Below are 22,514 nucleotides of genomic sequence, written 5' to 3' on the forward strand. Positions count from 1 at the left end.
CTGGCCCAGGTGAGGGAGCAATTCCATCCAGGGCCAACCGAGAAACTAGAATTGCAGATCCCCCTGAGGCGCCTATCATGCAAAGCACCCCTCCAGAGAGTTCTGATTGGGCGCTGGGGCAGAGCTGAAATGGTTGGCTCCATGTATGTCATAGACGCATATTTGATCTGGAGCTCAGGCACTTTCAGATGACAGTGGTGTAGGCAATGCTCGCAGAACAATAAAGTCTGTTCATGAGGCCTTTATACCCTCCTGCTCGGAAAGACATTGCTTCTTCTAGAACATCAACGGAACTCCAAATCTTAGATCAGCATGCCTAGGGCTTTGAAAAAAGGAAATAGAAATGTTATTTGTATGCACACTTTTCTGTAGTGCACCTTTAAGTGCAGTTCCCCTGGAGTGAATCTCGGAGATGCAGCTGTTGGCTTATAAACATTCTGTAGGGTGGTTCTCGTCGCCATCAGTTCATAACTTGTCTCATCTTGGCTGAAACAAAGTTTGCCGGACAATCTATGGCTATATGACTGCAGCGGGAATGCGGCATGAGATGGGTTCACATTCAGAAACATATCATTCAAGGTCAGGCATAGAAACATGAGATGGCCATGCTCCACATGAAGATGTTACCTTATGTTAGTTAATAGGCTTTTATAATGTGCCAAATCACAGTGTACAGTTTTCCTTCAGAGCCTGGGGAATCAATATACAAGGAAGCTGCAGGGCCCCTTACTACACAATGGAGTGGCCCCATTGAAGCAAGTGAATGGTGTTAAGAAAAATGTGCACGAACTGTGAACAAGTGTGCTATTATTAATGTGTTTGCACACTGTTCTCTAGAACAGTGCAGAAAAGTACAGACTGTGAAGGTCTGTTATCCGTACTTCTAAATAAAATAGAATACTAAACTCAAACTGTGGGCAGTGTATGACAAGCAACTCTCATTATGGGGGATGTCGATGTTGGCTCCGACCACGGATAAGAGTATCGAAAAGATCTGGAGTTTAGCTGGTATCCTGGCCGCCGGCGACTTTTACGTAGAGGGCTGCTTGTATATTGGGGTGACCTGAAAGCAGCCACGGGTGATAGTCATCTGCAAACATTGCATTATCTCTGGGTGCGAGTGGCCAATATACAAGCTGGCACAACCCGCTCCAAATGGTGCAATGATATCCAGATTGAGTTTACTGATATGCAGGGGAAGGCTGTATGCACTCTGTCGAAAGGAGTATCTCAGAACTCCAAATATCGGCTAACACAGGGTCCGAAATTGAGGGGAGCTGGGAGCTATTTAACTCCTGCTTCTAGCCTAGGAGAGCCTGGTTAGCTTGAAACCAACAGTAACCATTAGCTAATTCTGGCTCCCCAGGGCAATTGGTGCCTTTCAAACATGCATTTGTGGCAATAATGAGTATTTGAGAATGCTTATTAAGAAGAATTGGGGCACATCTAATACACATTTAAACATAATGAATCATACAAAATGGACAAAAAGGTAATGTGTGCATCTCATGTGGAAGTTAGGTTTGCAGTTCGCTGGGTACTCGCTCCTGGTTCCCCAGTGGCAGCTCCTGCATACTGGGTGATGCCGGACACCCAGGAGCTGGTTTTAGCTTCTTCTCATCGAATCTTAATTTCGATCCCTGTAAATACATTTCAAGATCTTGAACAGACTGTGCTACCCTCCATTGAGAATGAACTTGCTTCAGCCTGATAAATTGAGAGAATGTCTCATATGCAAGGACGAGAATGTGACCGTGTTGCATAGGGTAATGTCGTGTCCCAAACTGTATGAATATTGGCACAGTGTCATTAACACATTGTCTAATATGATGAGTCAGCAGTTGAATTTAACTGTTCAGGAATGTATACTAGGTTACACAGGGAAAATGGAGATTGCAAAACGCAGATTTTTAAATTTGGGATTGTTCTTAGCTAAAAGGGCAATCTTGATGTGGTGGACTCATAAACATCCACCCAAGAAGGAAATATGGTTGAGGGATGTCAATTGGGCAAATGATAATGAAGAACTGGATATTACTCGGTTGCCAAGTACCAGACGCCCTAAAGACACTTGGTCTGACTTCCGGATGCATCTTGACAGAAAAGGCTTGCATATGTTGTTCCCTTCCAGTCTGATACCTATGTCTACTAGTGTGTGCTAGGCAATTGTAACGTGTTGCATTTACGTTCTACTGATCATTACTTGCCTGTTGCTGTTCTATGTAAACCAAGTGTCAATAAATAAAAAATTAATTCATAAATAAATACATAAAATAGAATGCCATCAAACACAATTAATAAATGTATCTGCAAGTAGATCTTACATTGGAGAATGGAAGACAGGTTTAGCAGATTACTGCTGTAACTTAACTGAACACTAGCAAGTACAATGGGAATAGCAGAAGAATTCAAACGTTAAAGATGGCCGCGCTGTGTACAAAACAATGCAGTGAAGTGGATCTCAACCGATCGACAATGAGATCAGCAAGATAGTGAATCCAGTAAGGGACAGGAGGCCTTTAAGTATGGTTCTTCTGTCAGGAAAAATAGCACATGGTCCAGTGGCCGAGCCTCCCTTTGCTGATGGAAACTCTGTGGTGGCCAGGCCCCCGACCATTCAAACCATTTCAGAAGCGATTCCTGGGATCACATACAAGGAAACATCAGCACAACTAGTTTAAAACAAAAACCTCACAAAAAAGGTGCTTGTACCCTCCATAAGGTGGAAAGAACAGCAATCTTGTGAACACTTCAGAATCCTGTTGCAGCTGCTACGTATGTGGAAATGCTGACATTGTTATGATGTCGTATAATGCCAGCAAATTGAGCCCCTTTCATAGTAGGTCGGTGCTTCGACATCCAGAATAAGATCCCAAACAACTGATGATTGAAGGTAGTCACCTGAAACCTCTACCCCGGCTCCGTTTCACACCAAAATATGGCTGCTCCTAAATTCCACCGCCACTAAATCACTGATGCTGAAACATGGGCAGAAAATTCTGCCTCAAGACCTACTTAGTGGTTCGATATTCATCTATTTATTTGGGAATCATCTCTGCTGGAAATACTGCACTGGTGGCATCAAATGGTACATAACCATTTAGTACTGGATTGCATCAAAAGCCAGCCATTTGGAGAATGGTTGATGAATATAACAGTGCAGGATAATTACATCAGTGGTGTTGAACATGATACAGTTGGGTCCAGGGAGTAATCGTAAGTCACTCTGTAGGTGTGGCACTGCCAGTGGGGCACTGCATGCGGTAGGAATCTCCCAGTTGAATGAGAGGTGGTGTTAGGCCTAATTTGAATGTGTTGCAGGAGTGGCAGCTCTTTGATTGAAGAAAAGGGCAGGGGGTTTGTGATCACTAGAGGCGGTTTGGGCTGATGAAGGACTTCCTGTGAAAGGTAGGTGGTAGGACCCCTGTTTCAAAGCTGAATACTAGAGAGGCGAATGTGCAAAGAGGTATGGGGGGAGGTATTACGAGCCAGCCTTTCTGTAGGAGGTGGGGCGAGTCGGTGTGAAACCCAGAAACCATGGCACTGAGCATCACACTTTGAGGGCCGCCCGCAAGTTGTGCGGTGGATGTAGCACTTAACTGGTGCAGAACAAAGAGTAGGTTGAGCCTGAAAAATAGAAAACGTGCCAGTGATGCTCTGATTTAAATTAATTATCAATAGTGTTCTGTGATTGATGGGTTCCACAGTGGCAGAGAGATTAAAACGGATGAGAGTAGGTGGGAGTAAGCAGTCTCTGAGGAGTGCCCTTCCTATATTTTGAGGTTTTGTAGAGTAGAATCCAGGGCCCTAATGACACCCTGCTACTTTACAGAGTAGTGTGGGCAAACAGCAGAAGCTGGATTTCAGGAGATTGCAGTTGAAGGGATTCATGAAATGCTGGGCTAGTTTGGGGGGGAGGTAGATTTATTTATTGTATCTGTTGGTAGCGCAGAGACCCAGAGTTATCACGGCGCTAAGGTAGTACATAGTGCATTACAGGATGGTTGGAAACAGTCATATTACATTTCATTGTAGATAGTCATGTTCAACTTGAACAGTAGACTAAGAGTTACACATATTTATTAAACAGTGAGGTTTTTACTTTCTTTCGGAAGAGTGTGAAAATAGTTTCATTTTAGATATGCTGATAGAAGCTTTGATGGGGAGCCAATGAGCCTCCCAACTTATTTGTGAGATGTGATCGGAGCGTTTCAAGCCCCAAACTGCTCTGAGAGCGTTATTTTGGAGAAATTGGAGTTTGTTGATGTTTGTGGTTGATGTCATTGCAGTAGTTCAGTTGCTACCAATGCTGGCTCTAGCTAGGGTGAGACAGTTGTTAGGAGTCTGGAATCTCCTGGAGAAGTTTGAGTTTGGTGGAGTAGGCTGCAGACGAAGTGATCGCTTTGACATGTTTTTGCATGTTGAGTTCTGTGTCCAGGTAAACGTCTAGTGTTTTGACATGGGCAGAGACAGGGATGGTGTTACTGTTGAATTGGAAGAGAAGGCAGGACTGAGGTGTTTGAGGCAATGCGGAGAGCCCACGATAAGGAGCTCAGTTTTTTCATCATTCAGGCAGAGATGATGGGTGACCATACATGTCTGTATGTTGCTGAAGACGTGGTTGATGTTGGTAGAGTCTAGTTAGTGGTTTCTGGTGATTTTGAGGAGGACTTGCGTATCATCAACGGAATTGATGTAGGGTATGTTGAGGCTGTCTAGGTGATCGAAAAGGGGTTTGATTTACATGTTATAGAGGGTAAGGGAGAGGCAGGAGCCTTGTGGGACACCGTAGGAAACAGGTATGTGGTCAGCTGTTTCAGGCCCCACGAAGACCCTAGTGGATCGGCTAGATAGAAAGGATTGGATCCATAAGGTGGCTTCTGAGGCGAGGTGAAAAGGTGTGGTGGGGTGTTTGCAGAGGATTTCATGATCCACCCCCACATACACACCTCCTTGAGAGCCCTTCTTCTCCACTCCCCCCCCCCCCCTTGACCTCATACCTTCTCTTGTCAGTATAGAAACATGGATACCTCTACTTTGTGACCGCAAACGTATTTTGGTGGCCGTGGGCCAACCGTCTCATGCACGATATGACAGAATATAGGTTTTCGAGTTTGCCAATGAACGGCCATTTTGATGTAACAAGAATCGCCATTTTGTTTTCTAACCATTGCTCATTGCTTTCTGTTCCTATTGCTTCGCAGTATATTTTCCGCTTACACTGCTCGACTGTAAAACATTGTTGTCTGTACGTAAAAAGGACAAGGCCGCAGGGCTGAGAGGATAACAAGAGTTTGTTGAAGCACGAACGTAGGCAGCACCAGGAAGAATGCCCGGCTCCCTCCCGAATGTATCCTTGAAGCAGAGCTGCAGGGCATTTAATCATTTCGCAGCTGCCAGCCAGTCTCGTTATATGGTAGAATATGTTAGAATAATACCGCTAAAGGCTTGAATTATGCTTTTCTTATGGCCCCCCTTTGCTGAGCCCGCTAGAGCGTGTCGGCTCCCAGGACACAAATAGTAATTCACTCTCTTGCGTCCCTCGAGGTCTAGAGATACACGTCGCGGGGCGTGAGACCGAGTTGGCCAACTGAGACTTTTGCTTTGCAATAAACCCTAGCTTTGGGAATACAACCTCGTGTCTGGCGTATCTATCGTGTTGGGTGACTCGCCTTGTTTCCATAGACGTCAGGGTCCCCTTTCACTCTCCTCCCTTCTCCCCCTTCCCCATACCTCCCCTCCCCTTGCCTTCCTCTCACAGCCACTCAAAATTATGCCAGATAACTGAACTTTGTCCCCTTCCCTTCTCTCCCTTCTTTCTCACTTTTCCCTCATCTCCAATATCCAAGGAAATTGTTCTACATATTGTTAAGCTGGTTTGTCTCATGTTTTTAACTTGCTTCTCCATTATTGTATCTTGTTGTTTTATTTTAAAGCGCTTTGGATTAAAGCGCTATATAAAATTAATAAACATAAACATCTACCAGGTTGAAGGCTGCAGAGAAGTCTAGTAGGAAGAGGATGGCAAACTCGCCATTATCCCCAACGTGTTGAAGCTGGATATTAAGGTCAAGCAGGGCAGATTCTATACTATTTGGACCTAAAGCCTGATTGACGGGTACCTAGCAGATTGTGGTGTTCAAGGTGTAATTGAAGTTGTGTGTAGGCAGTACGGGCCAGCATTTGGAGGAGATAAGGTACTGTGGGGATAGGGCGTTAGTTAGTGGGGATGCTGGGATCTAAGGTGGGTTTCTTCAGGAGAGGCGTGATCCATACCTCTTTGATGGCAGTGGGAATTGAGTTGGATTTAAATGATGCATTAATTAAGTTGGCTATGGTAAAAGCCAAGGGTTCTGCACACATTTTGACAACGTGAGCTAGGCATGTGTCGCCAGCTCAATTGGATGCTTTCAGGTGCTGGATGATTTTGAGGCCCTCAGGTGAGGAGACGGCAGAGAATTGGAACTGAGGGGGATGGGTTGCAGTCGTGGAGGTGCTGACCAGGGCGGTTGGTGGCAAGGGTGGAAGCAGGGGTTTTTTGAGAATAGCTTTTTCTCTTAATTTCCATCTTTTGGTGTCCAGGGAAGATTGGATGAGTGGCCACCATGCTTTGTTTTTTGGGAAATTGTCGGATTGGGGGCGGGGGCGTTGTATTTTGAGCTTGCTGAGAATTCTGAAGAGTTCTTCGGTGTTTGAGCTTGTATCAGAGATTCTGGTGTTGAAGATGTTGGCTTTGGTAGCAGTGATAGCTGTTTTATAGGTGTCAGCGGAACACTGTAAGGCTTTTTTGTTAGCAGAGGTAGGGTTCTTCCTCCGGGGATGTTCAAGAGCACGTTTCTTTTTCTGGAGAGAGAGGCTAGGTCATCAGTGTACCCGTTTTGGGGGTTTATTTTTTTTCAGGAGGTGTTTTTGAAGTGAGCATGTTAGTCAAGTGCAGTGAGGAGTGCAGAGTTGTAGGATGCTAGTAAGACTTTGGGGGTGGAATTGTCTGTAGCTGATTTGAGTGAGGCTAGGATGGTGGGAGTCAGAAGCTCGACTGAGCTTACGGGTGTGTCCGGCAGTGATGCAAAGGGGTTGGCTGATAGTAGAAGTGTTTTTGGTGGTGGAGGTAAAAGAGAAGAGGATCCAGGAATGAGCTGACCAAGGAAGGGGGATAATGGAAGATGCTTGGAGTGGAGTGTTGCGAGGGAGTATCCAGTCAAGTGTTCTTCCTTTTTCGTGAGTAGGTGAGAGGATCAGTTGTCTGAAGTGCATCTCTTCAAGGGTAGCTGCAAGGGTGGAGGCCTTGTGGTTAGTGGGGTATTTGTACCCTAGATTAAAATCTCCAAAAATAATTAATTTAGTATTGGGCTTGAGGAGTGGGGTGATGAGGAGGGGGATGTCAGTGTCTGGGTCACCAGTGTGGGTAGGTTGGTGGTAGCGAGGAGTAATTTGATGGTGGTCTGGGGGGCTAGGGGGTGTTAAAGTTTGGCCAGTAGGATTTCATAGCCTGGTAGATGCTGCAGAGGAGAGGCTCTGATGGGGAGGTTGGAGGAAAGCAACTCCACCTTCTAGGCTGTCTTGACAGTCGACTCGTAGGATGGAGTAACAGATGGTAATGGTGAGAGAAAGGAGGGGACCAGCTGCTTCATATAGCCAGGTTTCAGATAAGGCTAGTAGGTCTAAATTGTTATCTAGTAAGAGATTATGGATGTCGGAAGCATGGGCACAGATGGAACGCGCATTAATCAATGCACAGGCAAAGGTGTTTTGTGCGGAGGGGGAATGGGAAGGTGGGAGGGCTAGTGGAAGTGCTAGGGATCTTTTGGGCTTCTTGGACCAGTTGTGTTTTGATTCTTGGAGGGGGGGGCTGCGGATTCTGGAGCAGAGTCTGTATAGGCAGACTGGGCCTGCGCAGGGTGATAGGAGTGCTTGTGGGGTAAAGAAGCCGGCGGAGCGTTTGGTCTCCTATAGGGCGTATTGGCACTGGAGTATGGGGGGGGGCCTGACTAGTCTGGTTAGGCCAAGGCTAGGCACATAGGAAGCTGTTGAGATGTTTTTGTTTGTGCTAATGTTGTTGGCTATTTTGTTTGGGCAATCAGCTCGTAGGTCATTAATGGGTGAGACTTATGTTTCTGAGAGTGCTAATTCGCTGGCAGGGGAGGACGATAGGCTACGCAAGCCATGCGGGTTTGGATGCTCCTGAGGTCCATGTAAGTGAAATGCTGGGTTGGTAGATTTGGACGCTTGCTTGTGCCTGAGGTCTGTGACCCTTCGAGAGTGCTGACGTGTTCGGCACTGCATCTTGGAAATATGTGGCACGCTGAGAGCAAGGCCGATAATGCCAAGCGTTTTGCTAAAGGCTGTCCTGTAGTAGCCTTAGTCAAACGGTTGTGTGAAGTAATGGAGGATGCGGGTCTGACGGCCGTTCGAGGCCGGGCCCCGGGGTCTCTCCTGTGCATGCGCAGAGGCACTTGGTGACTGCAGTGATTGGGAGGGGATAGCTACATCGTGCGGCCTAGGAACGTGTAGGGCGCCTGCACGGTGAGTGTGTTGCGGGACTGCAAGCTGGCACGGTGATTCTGCGCGTGTATAAGCTGCTATTTTTATTTGTTGTCTACGGGGTGCTGGAGCTAACCTGAGGATAGCATCGAGGTATCACCAAGGTTTCAATAGTGTGCTGAACATGAGGAGTTCCTTTAAGGGACTGTGCATGTCGAGTGTATTCGGCAGAGCAGGAGGCAGGTGTGAGAAAGCTGCTAGAGTCAGGCAATGGAATGACAAAGTGGCAATGGCTGTGCACATTTGTAAAGGTCTGTGTATAAAAGGGAATACATTTGGAAGTGTCCGCTTCACTCTCTGTGGGTTGGTTACAAGGGACATGTATATCAGTGTTGAGAGATGAACACGTGATAGGCAGGTAGATGTGTTTGAGACATTTTGCGGAATCGGCAACAGTGCCTAATGCAGACTTGAGGGATGTGCTAGGGTGTGGGGAGGGGGAAGGGAGGTCATAGTCTTGCAGTCTGAACGGACAAGCAGAGATGCGGTAGCATTGATACTACTGTAAAGAAATTCCATATTAATAAAGCATTTTTCTGGTCGGTATGAGCGCTCGCACAGTAGCCTGGGAGTTGTAGTTCAGAACGGCGTGCTCGCGTAGTGCTGATTTGGTTTGCGGGCGAGGTACGAGAGGCTGTACAGGTGCATTGGGTATGGGAGCCGGGCAACGTATGGGGTGCAAATGGTCACAGCGTGTAGTGTTAGTACTCGAGCTGGGGGTGTGTATTAGAGAGGACTTGCGGCAGCATCCCAGCCGCTGAGCTTTGTCAGACAATGCCTCGTGCATGCTAACTCCTGCGTCTGTAGTGAAGACAACAGAGTTGAGTTTGCCAAGCAACACGGATTTCAGGAAGGGCGATGGGGGAGGCAGGGCAATGCCTGAATGACAAGATAAATGTATGCGCCCCGTACTAAATGATTCATTTGTGATTGGCTTTGGTGACATATACACAATGTTGGAATTACAAGCAATAGCTGGACATAACCACAAATAAACAATAAGACGATCTTGTAACATTAAATCTGGCATTACTACACAGAGTCAGTGTATGCATAAATAGATTCGGATAGTGGTCTGTGGCCAATTTCAGGACTTTGTGGACAGCAAGAGCCTCCTGAATGAATGCCAGTCGGGGTTTCGGCCCAATCATGGAACAGAGACCGCCTTACTGGCAGTCCACGATGATCTGTTAGAAGCTGCAGATAGGGGAGGATCCACAATATTGCTGATGTTGGACCCCGGAAGTGCACTGCAAGTGCTGTTGAGCTGTGGGACTCGCTGGTGTGTTCCTGTCTCTCCTTATGCTGGGAAGGTGCCCATGCTCAAGAGGAAACAACACTGCCGTAGCGCGGCGAAACAGGCTGTCGGACTCCAAATACCAGAATCCTTTGTGAGCGAGACACGCACCCACCCGCCCGCCCCTCCCTGCCGTGCTCATAACCCGGGTGCACGCGCACCTGCGCGCGCACCCCGGAAGTGCACTGCAAGTGCTGTTGAGCTGTGGGACTCGCTGGTGTGTTCCTGTCTCTCCTTATGCTGGGAAGGTGCCCATGCTCAAGAGGAAACAACACTGCCGTAGCGCGGCGAAACAGGCTGTCGGACTCCAAATACCAGAGTAATTACTCATAATACGACTTAACTTTGGACTTGCTGCCTTGGATATTGGGCTTTGTGTTTGGACTTCCTCTTAGGTGTTACTGTGCTACTGTGCTACTGTGTCTAGCTTTGATGTTAAAACGAGTGCCTTTTAGGTACTTGCGTATTCTTTTTTCTTTTTTTTCTTTTACGTAGATCCTTTGTGAGCGAGACACGCCCCCTCCCACCCACCCGCCCCTCCCTGCCGTGCTCATAACCCGGGTGCACGCGCACCTGCGCGCGCACCCCGGAAGTGCACTGCAAGTGCTGTTGAGCTGTTTGGCTGTGTGGTAAGGGTGGTAACATATTAATGATCTGTAGCCTTTGTATATGTTCCTTCTGCATCTAATTTAGTAAGTATCAAATCCCTATTAGGTTGTGAATTGGTTGCGCTCACGATAGGTGTTTTGGCCATATTTTAGCGTATACCATCTCTTTTTTCTATATATAGCAGCATGGTGAATGGTTTGCGAAGCGGACGGAAACTCACTGAGCCTCTGTCCCAATCATCTTTTCAACCGGTGAGCCAAGATATTCTGGTTGATAGTGCAGCCACACTGGTCCACCCCGATAATATGACATCTGTGGGAGTGGACAGTGATAATATGTCAGCTGATAAGAAAGCGATGGTTTTTAAAGAAATAGGTATTGCTCCCAAATTTGATGCCTTAGCTATGATTCACTGTGTAGGTAGTGATGCTGAGATCTCTGCTGATATCTCTGTCAGAAACACTAAATTCAAGCTAAAGGATTTGAATAATAGTGCTCCCAATGATATTATCTTAACTGAATCAATACAGAGAAATGATATGGGATCCGATAGTGTTTACAATAATTCTTACAAAGAGAATGTTGTGGATTGCTCTATGATGGGCCCCATTATTGAAGCAGAGTTAAGTAAGCGCATCTGCCTATCTTTAGGTCCTTCTACGCCCGCTAACCAGAAACTAGTGGGGAGAGAAGATGTTTTTATGCTGAGTACTAAAGGCATGATACCTTCTGAAAGAAATCTTGATCCTATATGTGGCGAGAATGTAAAATTGCCCTGGGAAATGGACTTTGAGTCCCATGCATCTCCCAACAAACCTATGGTGAGTTCCCCAAAGGCCATTAGTGCCCAATCAGCAATTAATGATCGAATGAATTTGGATATTCAAGAATTCCAGTCGAGCCTTAATGGAAAAGACAAAGATGCTTCCAATAATGATGCTCAATCTGCGAGCATCATCCTTGATGCACCATCACTGAGTTCAGACTTCCCAGTTTTTGCGAGAATTTTAAATTTACTGGACAAGGGACATGAGCGCTCTCATTATGAAATGGGAATTATGAGAGAAGCAATTACTGAACTATCCAACAAAACTAATAGAATTGAAGGCCTCCTGTTTACATGTGATGCTGTAGCAGCTCTTTCGGATAGACACTACAAGAATAAGGATATGGTAGATAGTGCCACACAGTTTGATGGTATTTTCAACAATCCTTCACAGATAAAGCGTTCATATGCGGCTACACTAAATTCTCAATCACATAATTCGATTTGTACACAGACCGATGTAATTGTGGATGATCTGTACAAAGTTTTTACGACAGTTCAAAAAATTGAGCAGCACCTAGACAAAATGAACAAAGAGTCTATAGAGATTACAGATACTCCCGTTGATCAATTGATAGATGATACAAACAAATCATATGGTTCTGATAGTCCCTCTCATTTGACGGACTTAATTGATCTTGCGGGAGATTGTTCCCGGATAGGAATGGTGAAAATGTCTGATCCTATTGTGGGTGATCTGATACCTAAGCCTATAACAGTCCTAACCCGGAGGGAAAAGCGACTGGCGGGAAGGGCCCAAAAAAGGAAAGCCAAAGCGTTAGCCTTAATAAAAAAACAGGCAAGGATTGTACAAGTTGAGAAATCTAATGAAATACCAGTCACCTTTGAGAATGAGGAGATGATTAATCTTTCTCAGCTGAATGATGAATCAAGGGTATTATTAGATATCAATCCCCCTGATAAGAACAATGAGAAAAATAAGGAGGGAAAAATAAATAATAAAAAAAAAAAAAGGTTAATGTACATAAGAATGAGGAGCCGATTGATTACCAATCTAATTTATCTTGTTCTAATCCCCCGGAATCCATAAGTGGGGGGTCACAAATGTCCCTTTCTCAATTCTATCCTATAAGTAAGAAACAAACTTCCTCTAGCAAAGTGAAAACTAATGTCACCGTACCTAGGGATCCTAAGATACAATCGGCTAAACTGGAAACTTTACACCATTGTTCTTCCGACGAACCCTGGATGTTGGGTGTATTGGGTGGGGACTTGTTGCGATCCCAGGAACCTATGGAGGACCCTATAGTTGATCCGGGGTCCAATATTTCACCTCCCATAGTCAAGTCATCTAATGAAAATACTAATCTGACATTGACGGAAATGATAAACCCTAAAATGGTAGGTTCTCCTATTATCAATCATAAGACGGTTCATAATGAATTTGAGTCCATACGTGAACCTCCATACATACTTGGCTGGGAGAGTGATCCGAGTGTTAATGTTAAACAAAACTTGAACCGCTCTTCCCTGCTAAAAGCTTTTCACACAATACCTTGCCTGCGAACTCTGAGATCTGATGATATAGACTGGGTAAGACCTGCAGATAAAAATAACAACAGGATGACCTGTGGCCTATATTCAAGATTGATTATGAAACTTATCTGGGAACAGAAGGAAAACTTTGTTCTCATTGGCTTAACCCCTTTTTTGATCCAATCTGATGAAGACGCGAGGGTCTTTTTGGATAAGCCACTGGTACTAACATCCACAATTGACCAGAAAATGATGCAATCATTGCCACAACAAATTAGTGGTGATCTGGTCCGACAGATAATAGCAATGGCTGCTGCATTGTCGGGCATACATCCAGCCTCGCAATTAACAGCGACGAATCTGTCTCCCTAGCCCGGCATATCATCAACAATCATTTGTATGTTTGTCTTGGAATTGTTGTGGGCTTGCTAACTTTAATAGATGGTGGGGTTCATGCGAGAGCGATAAGATCCCTGCTATAGTTTTACTACAGGAAACCATGCATGTATCTCAATTATCTGTCGAAGGTTTTGTCTGTTACTCACAACCTGCTACTCGAGGGAATAAGGGTCGGCCCTCAGGGGGCCTAGCCATTTTAGTAAATAACGCCTGTAAATCCCCAACCAGACTGGTTTATAAAGATTCTAATGTATTAGTTATAGAACTGTTCCCTGTATCTCCACAGGATCAACATATCATTTTTATGTGTATCTATTGGAACAGAAAGCTAATAATGCTTAATAATATCATCGATATTCTTGATTCCATCTTAGAAGGTATCTTCATACATCATGAGGAGGTTGGTGTGGTGGTGGGGGGTGATTTTAATTCCTCCTGTTTAATCCACAATATAGGCCCGGGCCAGCAATCCCATACAGATACTATATTGGCTATGAATGGGAGAAAATGGGTGGAGTTCTTTCTTAATTGGGATATTCAGATAATTCCCATTGGAACGATGGATCTCACATATACATGGTCTAGGGGAGGACATCACTCACATATTGATCATTTTTTTAAATCATCTAATCTTTGTCTGGAAATTGACACTGTAAACGTTTTAAACTTGGGCTTTAGTGACCATAATGCGATTTTGATAAATCTAAAAATCGAAGGTTGGGGATTGACTTCAAATCGTTCTCTGCTAATGGTTGAGAATGACAGAGCGGGCCTATCTGTGAGGTGGAACCCTCTTGTATGTCATCAGCTATCAGAGCGACTCAGAGATGACCTTGATCTGAATCTATTAGTGATTGATAGTGACTCTATACGCATAGATCAATTTATCTCAAAGAGGATTGAATTCCATTTATCACAAATAGTAAAACAAAGAAAACCGGCTCTGGATGTAAAACATCATGTACATAAATTTGATATTGAGATCTTTAAATTAAAGAAGCTCAGGAATTTTAAACTACGACATCTATCTAGGTTGTCTCTGGAATCAACACAACACTATTCTCATAAAAGGGCAATCCTTGCTACACATAAAACTGCTGTCAAAAATCTAAAAACACAACTTTATGTGAAAGATAACCAGAACATGATTTATCATATTTTGAAAAACGATACACGCAAAATATGGTCCTTATTGAGACTGATTAACGGCGATAATGTGGGGTTGAAAGAAAATGCCATCTCAGCGGATCAGTGGGCAAACTACATTAGGCTGAAGTACGAGTTACCTTTAGTATTCCACAACAACTTTAAAACTGTAATTCTAAATACAATACCTACTCGCTCCCCTTGGAGCATTGAAGATGTAACACGTGCAATTAAGAAACTAAATCCTTCTAGGGCTATGGGACCCGATGGCATCCCTGCTTGTCTTTTTCGATCGGATATCCACTTGTGGGCTATCATTTTGAAAAACAAATTTGATGTGATATTTTCTTCCCAAGCAATTCCTAGTTCATGGTGTTTAGCTACTGTCATCCCCATATATAAAAAAGGCCCTATTAATGACCCTGGTAACTTTCGCCCGATTGCGTTAACTGACTCATCCTCTAAGGTATTCTCTCAACTGATCCTTGAAGAAATGCAAGTCTATATGAGAACCAATGCCATCCTGTCAAAATTTCAAACTGGTTTTCGTCAGAACATGGGATGCTCTCTTAATGCTTTACTGATATCTCACATCGAGTGGAACTCCAAACATAACAACACAGGTGCTGTCTATATGGCAGCTCTCGATCTGAGCTCAGCATTCGATACTGTGCTGTGTCCTAGTATTAAGTCATCTTTCAGGATGCCCAAGAGAGCCATTAGATCGTTCATTTTATCCGCATATCGGGTCAAAGATTTCATACAACCCATATGAAGAAATTCATTAAGGTCTTCATACAGTGAATTACCAGGGGGATCCAGGATTTTTGTATAGTTATTCAGGAGTCTCCAGTTCCGTTTGGCAGATATAGGGAGGATACCTAGTTCATGACGAACAATATCATTTGGGACTGATGCCGGAAGCCCCAAAACGCTTTTCCAGATCCCACCTTGAAGTGTGTCTAGGATGTCGTCTATCTCATATATACACATGTCTAATATATAAAGTAGCGATGGTTCAACTTTAAGGAGGTAGAATTGGATGACAGGTAGAAGGGGCGTTAACCAACTCCCACCTCGATTACTGCAACAGTCTAATGGCAGGGATTCCAACTAAACAGATGATGAGACTGCAAAGGGCCCAGAATGCGGCAGTCAGGTTAATCGCCCACCTAGGAAAAAGAGATCATGTGTCGGCCTCACTTAGATCTCTCCATTAGTTGAAGGTGGAGGATCGTGTGAAGTTTAAGATGGCCTGCCTTATGCACAAATGCTTCTATGATCATGCACCAAAATATTTGAGTGCCAGGATCCACCACCTCCAGCTAATGAGAGATCTCCGCTCGGGAGATAAAATGCTGTTGACTATACCCCGGACTAAACAGATCTCAGAGAGATGGGAGGTTTTCGGTTTTTGGTTCGAAGTTATGGAATCAGCTACCATTTACTTTCCGTTCATGTTCACCACTGGAAAGCTTTAGAAAAGCACTAGAAACCTTCCTATTTAAGTGAACCTAAGTGATCTATATTACAGTCGCTATACTCTGATCAAGGTACAAACCATAGTTAACATCTGCGCCCAAATGTAGCTCAATCTGCCTGGTGTGCGTAAGAAATATCTAAAATCAAAATCAAAATCATAGTCTGGAATTTCTAGCATACATTTTTGCAGAATAAAGTTAGTTTGCTTGGGCCAGCCCCAGTGACTATACTAAAGTCCAGTACCTGTTGCGAAGCATGTCTAGGTTCGCAGTCAACGCGGCCGAGACTGGCGGAGACTGCTGGAAAAGGCCTTAAGTGTAGGGGTCAGTAGATGGGTCAGTAGATGTGTTATTATTGGCTGCTTAAAAGCAGCTTAGCAGAAGCCAGAGTATACGGGTAGGTAACACAGGTAATTTAGGTTGGACTATATAAGAGGTGTGGGTCTAATGATTTGGGGAGGTGGGAGCACTGGAGCAGCTAGCCTATTTGGGGGATCAAACATTGACTACTTTCCCATTAAAATAATTTGGATATATGCCTATTCTCTTTAATCAGTGTTGCCGTCAATACTTGCCTCTCGTAATCCCAGTTTCCTGATTGACCGCATGAATCCTGGATCACACTGCACCTATAACGTGCACCCCATTTCCTTACTGGCTAATTTAAAAAAATGTTTGTAGTAAAAAGCATAAAAAGTGTCTGCAGTCGTTTTCAGGTTTTTGAAATGTACCTGATGATTACAGCCTTCCTTGAATGAGAAGAACGAGTCATTGGTAGGGCAATCATTTTCTCCAAACTTAACTACTGCCACAATCTTTGCCGTGGACGTCCAAAGAATGGGATCTCCAGGCTCCAGAGGAAGCTCAATGGCCAGAGCATCTCTTGGAGTTAATACATGCAGCTGCATTGGCTCAGTGTGAAGAAGGAACGTATCCAACGCATCTCGGGAGGATTGCTCAGGGTCTCGGAAAGATAGCTCTGGAGCAGCGTGCTCGCCTTGGAAGCAAGATGACATGGAGCAACACAGGTTCTATCCCCGGGTTCGTGCTTAGAAACCTCTTGGTATTAAGCACTTTATAAATAACCAATTACAATCCCTTAATGCACTAATGGGTGGCCCCCTGGCCAGCGTGCATGTGCATACAGATTTAGGAATCCGTATCCAGTCTTACAGAAGAGGTGCTATAAAATGGACTTCCTCTGAGTAAAGGGCAATGGGATTACTGTTACATTCGTGTAGACCTCGACACATTATTTAAGCCACAAAAAAGTGTATTGTGGAACACAAGGTTATTAAGCATCTACACTTCTTTGTAAGAATTCGCTGTCCATTATTGCCCATTTTTTAATTTTTTTTTAAAATTTATTTAAAGCATTTATCATAAATTAATACAGTTTTTACTTAATTTTCCAATGAGTTGTCTTAATCCCCAAGCCAAACTTTTTCAGATTATGGGTCCTGTTTCATTCCATAGTCTTTTGTTCCATCTATGTTTGGCTGTTTTACCCAGGTGAGTATTCAGACTGTTCACAGTCCTTCCTGTTTGTCTTCCCCGGCAAGCTTTTTTTGTCGACTTCTAGAAACACATACCCAGACTTCTGACAGTTTTTTTGTTACGGACAACATACATGGCGTTCCACCGTGCTTCTGAGTCTAGGCTACATGTTGTTGGCAGCGCGTGTAGGAGTGACCTTTCTCTCTCAGATTTGTTATTTGCAGAACATTGTCAAGTGCTGTAAGGATCTTCTTCGTTGTTACATAAACGACACTTGTCATCTTTCGCTATGCCGTATATTTTGAAGTTCTGGCGAGTTCTTAAAATTTTCAATCTGAAACGGAGTAAGGTATGTCTGTATTTTGGATTTTCACTCTTTCTCAGATAGTTAGGAAGTTCTTTCGGAAAATTGAGTAAGTTATTTGAGAGTTTGTGCCCATTTCTTTTTGTCTTCGTACAGGCCAATTGGTATCATTATCAGTGACCCGGTCCAGCAATTAAGGTGCCAAGTTACTGGCACCTTTACCGGACCTGGTCTCTGCGAGTCTGCCGGTAGGGGCACTGTTCTGCCGGCAGGCCTGACCTGTTGGTAGTTCAGGCCCCTACCCGCAGGTTTTGCACTGAAGCACTGGCACCGTTAACAACCGTGCCAGTGCTTCAGGGTTCCCACTCCGTTGGATACTCTGGGACTCCATGGGAACGGGAACTTACTGTACCGGAGTCTCTTGGGATATCCCGGGATGTCAGGCGGCGATAACAGTAATATAGGGTTGACGGAAACCCATCGCCAACTTCGTAATGAGGTGTTGTTATCTTCTGATGGATTGCAGCCGGAATTCTGGAGTAAGACTGTGAATAGAAGAAACTGGAGGTCATTACGAGTGAGGCGTTAAGGGGTTAACGGCACCGGTAAATGTGCAGGCGCCGTCAACCCCTTAACGCCTCATTACGAGTCTGCTCGCAGGAACCCGCCAAGGGCGCCTGGTTTTACCAGGCGCCCTTAGCGGGTCCCGCGAGCAGACCAGGGTGCTATGAACGCATTGTTAGCTCCCTCCCCATTCCCATTGAGTCCTATGGGGGCTCGAATGGGAATGGGGATGTACCGGGTTCCTTGAATGAGGAATGACCGGGTCCTCCAAGGTTGGAATGGCCTGGTAATTCCTCATTCGAGGAACCCAGACCCTGTTACCCGGTAAGCTCGTAATGACCCCCCCGCCCCCGTGTCCACTGTCCGGCCAATAATCATGCTTGGATGTCTTCAATGGAATTCATTCCATATCGAATCTTAACATTCTTCTTAAAAGCCATTCACTGGAATTGTTCAGCACCTATTACCCTCACGAGGATATCTGTCCGCCCTTTGGGATTGGCCTCAGCAGTTGCATTTTTTCGAGCTGCTCCAATCAGAACAATTTTCCAAGCAGGTTTTGGAGAATGGTTTGCTTGCTTTTGGCAGGATGCCGCCCTCTGAAGTCTCTACTTGTGCTGATGTCTACAGAGTTTGTATTGATTGCATTTGGCTTAAAGGAACGAAACGACTATGCGGAAATGTGCACGAAGGCCAGCGTGTTTTTTCCTATTTGCGGAAAGTGAATTTCAAAATGCAAAACACAACTGGGGCCCTGAAATGTCCTACCAGGAAAGCAACACCTTAAAAACCTGATTCGCTGGTCGCTTGTGCTCAAGGCAATATCCATGAGGAATGCAAAGACACAGGTTTCAAGCCAATCTTACTAACGCACCTGTGTATCGACTTGAATCTAAAAAGAACAGGAGATCGACCCCTTTAATTACGTGCACACCTTTCTGGTAATAATTCCATTTAAGAGGAGTCCTATTCTAAGTCTTTTAAAACGTGTTTTGTTTTAATTTGATCTATCAGGTAATCTTGATTGCAAGACTCCAATACTGTTCTGGAAAATGACCGGAACTCGAACATGCAAACTATGTAAATGTTGTCTGGGGGGCACTGCCTCTGTTAACGCTGATGTGGTTTCTCTCACAGGATCATACCATTCCGGAGACCGGTTAAGCTGAAGGACGTGCTGCAGAAAGTGGCAGATGCCTTTGGGCAGCTTATGGACTTGCACTGCGCAAACAACGAGGTAAGGGCTGTCGCGAAGCCGAGCAAGGTCAAGAGCAAGGTCAACATCAGACAGACGTGGAGATGAGCCTTAAAGGTGAATTCAGGGGATTTCACTTTCAACAACTGAACTTCACACCTTAAAACCCCTTTTCACTTTCCTCAGGAATTTCACCCAGTAAATGGTTCTGAGGTTTAAATGGTTCTGAGGAAGGGCGCGCGTACCCTAGTCTCAAAACATGATACCAATCATTAGGATTGCTTTTCCATGAACAATAATTCTGAGCTTCTTCTCTTCTTTCTGTCCACCTGGCTGGGTCAGCTAAGGAAAATTGGACTCAACAACGGGCTACATTCACTGTGGGGGTCAAACAATAAACTCACTGGGAAACCACAAAGTCTCTAACTTTAACAAAGGCTCTAGATTTAATGAAGTATCTGATTTTCATTGGCAAAAATCAGGCGGTCCTTTACCTGGCCGATAGTCTTTCCCTTCAGTCCCTCAGTCTTCGGTGTGTGTGTCATCACACTCCTTTCTTGGCTCTTGCTTCTCTAGGCCTAGGTCCTCTGCTTCCCGCCTTCGATGCCTGGGACGACCCTTTGCCTGGGCCTCGGGGCATTGCGTGCTAGTCCACTAGGCTGGATAGCGGCAGAAGGCAGGGCTGGATGCCGCCTAGATGAACCCATAGAGCTTCCAAAAGCGAGCTGGCTAGCTGAGTTTCAGAAACGTTTGGATCAAGGCAGAGTGGTATAGTGTCAGGCCCCCAACACCTCTGCCTCGCTACTGGCTAGCTAAACTACACTACTGGTGGGGTCAGTCTGCACTTTCCTCCTTCCTGTCTAGAGCTTATCTTTCTAATACCCAATTCCACAACCTTGTCTGCCACCTTAATTAGTGGAAGTGGTCATGTGACTAATGGGATCTATCCTACTGAACATTGTCCTCGCTCAACACATTCCCTCTCCTATACCTCCTATACCCCCTATGCCTCCCAATGCCTTTTTCAAATCCCTCCTCAATTAACTCCTCCTGGTCTCTTCGCCAACTACCTCCTCAATATACCTCTCCTCTCCTCCTGCCACCTCCCTCCTTCTGCTGATCCTCTTTACCACCCTCACTACTCCACTCCTTCCCCCTGGCCTCCTCACTCCACCTTTTACCTTCCTGCTCTGCCTCACCCTCCGTTTCGATGCACTGCCAACTTTCACCATTGCCCTATCTACTTCCCAAAAAATGCACCCCCCCCTCTTTCCCAGCTCACAAATGATATGGGGGTTTGGCCAGGCCCACAGAGCTGCCCGTGCCTAACCACTCTCTGGTGAAGATGCTGATTATGTTTTAAATCTTGGCTTAGCTATGTTGGTGCAAGCGATTTCTGCCCCTTCAATTGCCCCACCTCTAGATTTGCAGGGTTGCGGGTTTAGCCTTAATTTAAGGCCATTTGCCGTCTCATATTCCCACTTGGCACCTGTCTGCAGTAGTATACATGATTGGAGCTCCGGAGTTGGGGGTCCGTGCATGGCCGTTCTCTGTGCTAACTGAGACTGGGTGTAATGTGAGTTTTGTTGTACGTGGTCACTGGTGTATTTTGTTTAATTGCGGGGAGCATAGTTCTTAGTGTGCACTAGGTGTTTTATAAAGTCTAGGGTTCTTGGGGCAGTATTCCCACAAGGGTCTGGGTGTAGCAGACCCTCGTCCTCTGGTGGTCCTGGCAAACCCACTGGGCTTTGAAATAACATACCGAAGTAGAGCAATGTTGCCACAGGGTGGCATGTGAATTGGTGGTCTTACTCCTCTTGGGAGCTTCCTTAAAGAGGTTAGGGCCTTATTGTGGGTCAACAATGTGCAGCGGGCGGTGGCATCCAGCCCTCATGGCCGCACCACGTCTGCCTGAGAGTCAACCAGGGGACCTCATCACAGGTCATTGCTGACATCTGTCTGGAATGTGAGGAACCTGTCCTGTAATCTTTTAAATGAGGAATCTGTGGTGCAAGTAGCTTTGTTCCAAGAATGATGTTCATTTTACTACTTTCCTGACCCACCATCCAGCGATTGTCCCAAATATTCCAGGGCTAATCTTGAATTAGTAAATAATACCGGTCCTAGAATATGGTGGCAGGGCCATCTTGGGGATCAGGAAATAATGTTCTTTCTGAAACAGTTTTCTAATGCAGTTTTATCACATGAACTAAGTAACCCATGCTTGTTTGTTCTAGCATTGCTTTGTCTCTTGGACTAACCATGTTTTGCTGTTTTGAATTTTAATGGTACCTTGATGCACAGAAAGTAACACCAGAAAATAACCGATGGGGACATGATATCTCTCCTCTTCCTTCCTTGTTGTAGCACTGCAGACCCTACAAATGTTCCCGATTTCCCAACCATTGCACCCTTTGGGACTCCTATGCTTCACGAATGAGCTCTGCCACCCACCTCTTTTTATATTTGGGGCAACTCTACACTTCACATCTCGAGTTCATCATCTTCCCTTCTGGGGGACTCTGTGGACAGTTGTAATTGCCTCAGAAGTCGTTACCCATGCCATAATCTCTGAAATTGCCAACCTCATGTCTGGGGAAACCCTTCACTCACTCCCCTGAGCCAAAGGATGGTGAATGCCTGGTAGTTTGGCCCCCTCTGCCCCAGGACACTATTGACTGGCGCACTCCCTCTACTTGCGCTTGCAGTCGCACTCCCTCTACTTGCGCTTGCAGTCGGGCTCAGGTTTCCAGCCCTCTCCTAAAGCACCATCTATGTCCAATGCTGGTATTCCCCAGTAATAATCACTGCACTTTCAGGTAAATGAGGGGGCGGTTTTGATTCTCTCCCAATTTAACTGGCCTACCTCCCACTTCTCGCTGCTCACCCCTTCATTTCTGCTCTGGCGGTCTTCCCACCAGGCAGTACATTGTATTTCAGAGATAGGGAGACAATATGGTGATTTTAATCATTTAACTTTCTGCTAAAAAGAGAAACGACTGTATTCTAAATATAAAAGGTGTCCATGGCTTTAAATTGGAAACAAAAGCTGCTTTCCAACTCTGCCCCAGTGGCAGCAGTGCATTGATCTTCAAACTTTTTCACCGAGCAATAAGCACACATACACTCCTTCATGCCCATTCATGTTGCATTGCTTT

The 22,514-nt window shown here is 45.2% G+C and overlaps 1 protein-coding gene across 4 annotated transcripts in view; it reads left to right on the forward strand.

Moving 5' to 3' along the window:
• Positions 1–22,514, forward strand: part of LOC138569585 (mitogen-activated protein kinase kinase kinase 3-like) — a 696,616-nt gene that overhangs the window by 498,383 nt on the left and 175,719 nt on the right. For all 4 annotated transcript variants that reach the window (XM_069647679.1, XM_069647681.1, XM_069647683.1 and 1 more), the window contains exon 5: positions 19,299–19,398. In XM_069647679.1, coding sequence (XP_069503780.1) covers positions 19,299–19,398 — 100 coding nt within the window. The remainder of the gene's footprint in view (positions 1–19,298; positions 19,399–22,514) is intronic.

Source organism: Ambystoma mexicanum, chromosome 2q (genome assembly GCF_040938575.1).
Source record: "Ambystoma mexicanum isolate Mex_15411 chromosome 2q, UKY_AmexF1_1, whole genome shotgun sequence".
Taxonomy (NCBI): Eukaryota; Metazoa; Chordata; class Amphibia; order Caudata; family Ambystomatidae; genus Ambystoma; species Ambystoma mexicanum.